The sequence below is a fragment of the Ipomoea nil genome, unplaced genomic scaffold, assembly GCF_001879475.1.
Source record: "Ipomoea nil cultivar Tokyo-kokei standard unplaced genomic scaffold, Asagao_1.1 scaffold2422, whole genome shotgun sequence".
Taxonomy (NCBI): domain Eukaryota; kingdom Viridiplantae; phylum Streptophyta; class Magnoliopsida; order Solanales; family Convolvulaceae; genus Ipomoea; species Ipomoea nil.
Window position 1 is genome coordinate 1,030,934 of NW_017618850.1, and position 3,676 is coordinate 1,034,609.

General features: G+C 32.5%; 1 protein-coding gene across 1 annotated transcript; it reads right to left on the reverse strand.

Moving 5' to 3' along the window:
* Positions 1-296: 296 nt before the first annotated feature.
* Positions 297-1,111, reverse strand: LOC109152464 (NAC domain-containing protein 83-like). Its single transcript, XM_019300164.1, has 2 exons — positions 846-1,111; positions 297-771 (listed from the first exon to the last, which is right to left on the reverse strand). The coding sequence occupies exons 1-2, from the start codon at positions 1,006-1,008 to the stop codon at positions 317-319; spliced, it is 618 nt and encodes a 205-aa protein (XP_019155709.1). The 5' UTR covers positions 1,009-1,111; the 3' UTR covers positions 297-316.
* Between the last annotated feature and the right edge of the window lie 2,565 nt (positions 1,112-3,676).

Sequence of the window (3,676 nt, forward strand, 5' to 3'; positions counted from 1 at the left end):
ATTATTGTATTTGTCTTTACCATTTATTTTATTATATTTAAATTGCATCACGTAACAAAAATAATGAAGGTTCCATTAAACTATTGGACAGTAGCCCTATTTTTAATGGAACCGCCTGGTTGTAATTAATTATTGACTTTAAAGTGTTTAAACGGTTGAGTATAGCTAGCGGGTGGTTGTTGTGTTGATTTTTCTTTTGTGATAAACACTCAGAAATGAAGGAAGAAAGTTGGAATTGACAGTTAAAAAAAATACATCTCCGAACTTCAATTCTTATCCAAAGACATTCTGGAAAACGGAAATTACTCCAAAGAAACTACTCTCCCATGAAACTTGAGCAGCTGGTGGCTTCCTGGTGATCACTAACCGGACTGGAGCGCGAGGAGGATGAGGAAGACGGAGCCAGGTTCAAATCGGCTCCCTCTGCCGCGAAGAAATCGCGGAATGCTGGTATCACACTCGCAGCTCGGCTGCTGTTGCCCCTCTTCTTGAAGAAGATGCGGCACAACACCAAATTTGCCTGAGGGGCGTCGGCCAGGCGATACTCGTGCATGATCCAATCGGTTTTGGAACTATTCGAAGGCTTTCCTTTGTAGAACGCCAGAGTTTTCCTGATACCAACGACGCGCTGAGCCTCACCGGAAGCGGCGATTTTCTTGTCATTACCGGTGGCTTTCCAGTAGCCCGACAAGGTGCCTCTGCTGCACCTGTTCCCGCTGCCGTCCTTCACCTCTCTTGAGCTGAAGAAGTACCTCTCTCCATCTGAACCACCTGAATAATGACTTTAAATTATTGGTTTTTGTTTACAACAGAAATGAAGAATAGAAACCAATAATAGTGCTTACCAGGCAAATTCCAAGGATCAGATTGGCAGACATTGCTAATCTCAAGGATGACATCGGCTGGCAAAGGGGAGTTGAGAACTTTCGGGTTTAGGTAATGTACAATCAGCTCTTCATCAGTCGGATGGAAGCGAAATCCCGGAAGTAACGAGTTCAAATTATCCATCTCAAAAATAGATAGAGATAGAGTTCTTGAGAATAAGAGAAAGGGTATGTATGACTGGATAGTCTCAACTTGGCCTCTCTAAATGGAGAGAGATAGAGTACTTGAGAATAAGAGAAAGGGTATGACTGAATAGTCTCAACTTGGCCTCTCTATTTATAGAGCTTTAATGCGTCATTAGTTGTAAATACCCATCATACTATTGATTATTACTGAATAATGTCCATGAACAACAACAACAAAAAACTAATATAATTAAATCATCAAAATAATTAAAAATAAATAAATAAGTACGTATTAAAAATTAGAAAAATGATTCTCACCCTTAAAAAAACACACAATTATATATAAGCACTCTTTCATGTGGCAAAATTTTTTTGTTTTTTTTTTTTTTTGTTTTTTTTTGTTTTTTTTTTTTAATGTCAATTCACTGCAAAATGCAACTTCAAGGAGTGAGTTTGTGTTAGTGGTAAATCTAGGGTAGTACAGCACGGCCATAAAAATTATATGAAAATAGATACACGTTATTCATTTATTTAAAAATATTATTAAATTAAACTATATTCATAGAAACTACATATATTTGTTTTTTTTTTTTTTTTAACATAATGATGAGGGTAGAACTAACAACATAAAAAATTAAGTATAAATTTGGTAAACAAATTATAAATGTAAAACATAAAGAGCACCAAATGAAAGCATTTAATGACATGTATATCACTAACAAATTTTTTATTCTAGTTAAAGACTAATGTTTTCAAAAAAAAAAAAAATCTTACAAGAAAAACTGTGGAGGGTGAAATTGAAAAAAAAAAAAGAAGGAGTAAATGAACAACACAATAAACAAATATTTAAAGACAACTTATAGTAACTAAATAATTGTCATTTCAATTAATAAAGACTAACATTATTAACTTTTATATATATATATATATATATATATATATATATATATATATATATATATATATATACACACACACACACACACACACACACTAGTCTTTTTTATGCGTGATGCGGAAAACATATGTCCAATATTTAATTTATATTTTTAAAAAATAACAAACAAATTTTTACTAATTAAAATCTAAATGGAATAAAATTTATTTATTATTTTAATCCAATATATAATGTCTACAAATATTATTATCTTTGAAGAATATAAGAGAGGATATGGTGGATGCATGTGCATGGTAAAAGTAATCGAAAAGATAGCGGAAGTTATAATGGTAAGGGTATTTTTGTCTAAAAAAGTGTATACTACAACTAGGGATGGCAATGGGTGGGGTGTGGGTCGGGGAGGGCTACATCCATCACCCGACCCACCTTATATTTTCTCCACCCACCCCCACCTCCAACCCGCATCAGGTGGACTTTTTCAAAACCCACCCCCACCCCCACCGGGTGCGGGTGCCCACTACGGTACCCACCACTTATCATCTTATTATGTTTTTCAAAAAATAATATTTAAATTATTTACACATAATAAAAAAATAAAATTCATTAGTGATACTAAAACATAAATAATGAAAATATTTAAATATAATAACTAAATTGTTAATTTTTAAAAATAAACTTAGTAGTTTTGATATAAAAAATAGTAAAAAGATACACGAAATTATATAAACTTTATAAATAACTACATACTAGTACTTATTTTACTATTATTATATATATATATATACACAAACACATGGTGGGTCTGGTGGGGTTCTATGCGGGTCTTGTACATAGAACCCGAATCCAACCCGACCCACCGCGGGTTTGCTTTTTAAGACCCACCCCCGACCCACCACCCATCATCACCCAAAAAAACCCGATCCATGCGGGGTGGATTCGGGTGGATATCCATGGGTCGGATTGAAATTGTCATCCCTAACTACAACTCTAAAAGCACAATGTACAAAATGGTTAGCACTAAAAACGTGGATATAAATTAAGGATATAACTTTGATTGAGATTTATTATGTTTATATATATATATATATATATATATATATATATATATATATATATATATATATATATATATATATATATATATATATTTGTGTGTGTGTGTGTGAGAGAGAACACCTCCCCTAAAATGTGTGTGCATGTCCACCCCTCTATCTCTATCTTGAGTAATCAAAAACTGTGATCTTACCCTTACATTCTCCTAATATTCTAATTTGAAATGCACAATCACCGAACGTAACTGCGTCTACACCATCGTTCCTCTCATGTAGTTTGTATGGTGATTGTGAGATGTGGTACCTGTGCAATGCTTTGGTTGAATAGTTCACTACAATTGTATGTGTTGTGTGGTTTGTGTTTTAGTTAACCATTATATTGTCACATATTTTAAGTTGTGTATTCCATATTGCAACTGTTGTTTTTGTCTACCATACCAACATTTGAATGTAGTAATAAATAATGTGGTATTGTTGTAAATTTTATCATACTAGAATTCTCAGACAAATCAGGAAAATGAAAACAATCTAATGATTGATTCAAATCAATTTTATCAATAATTTTGTATACATAACATAATTGTCTATAAAATTCATAATATATAATACAATATCACTTGTATGTCAATTTGTATTGTCTATCGGTTTCTATTCACATTCTAGGATTATTTTTATTTTTATTTTTTGGTTGTGCATTTCCTTTTTAATTAAACCAT

Excerpts from the sequence above, each read along its gene's own strand:
- LOC109152464 (XM_019300164.1), bottom strand. The coding sequence starts at position 1,008 with ATGGATAATTTGAACTCGTTACTTCCGGGATTTCGCTTCCATCCGACT. Across the intron at positions 772-845 it reads TGATCCTTGGAATTTGCCTG|GTGGTTCAGATGGAGAGAGG; the intron begins GTAAGCACTATT and ends GTCATTATTCAG.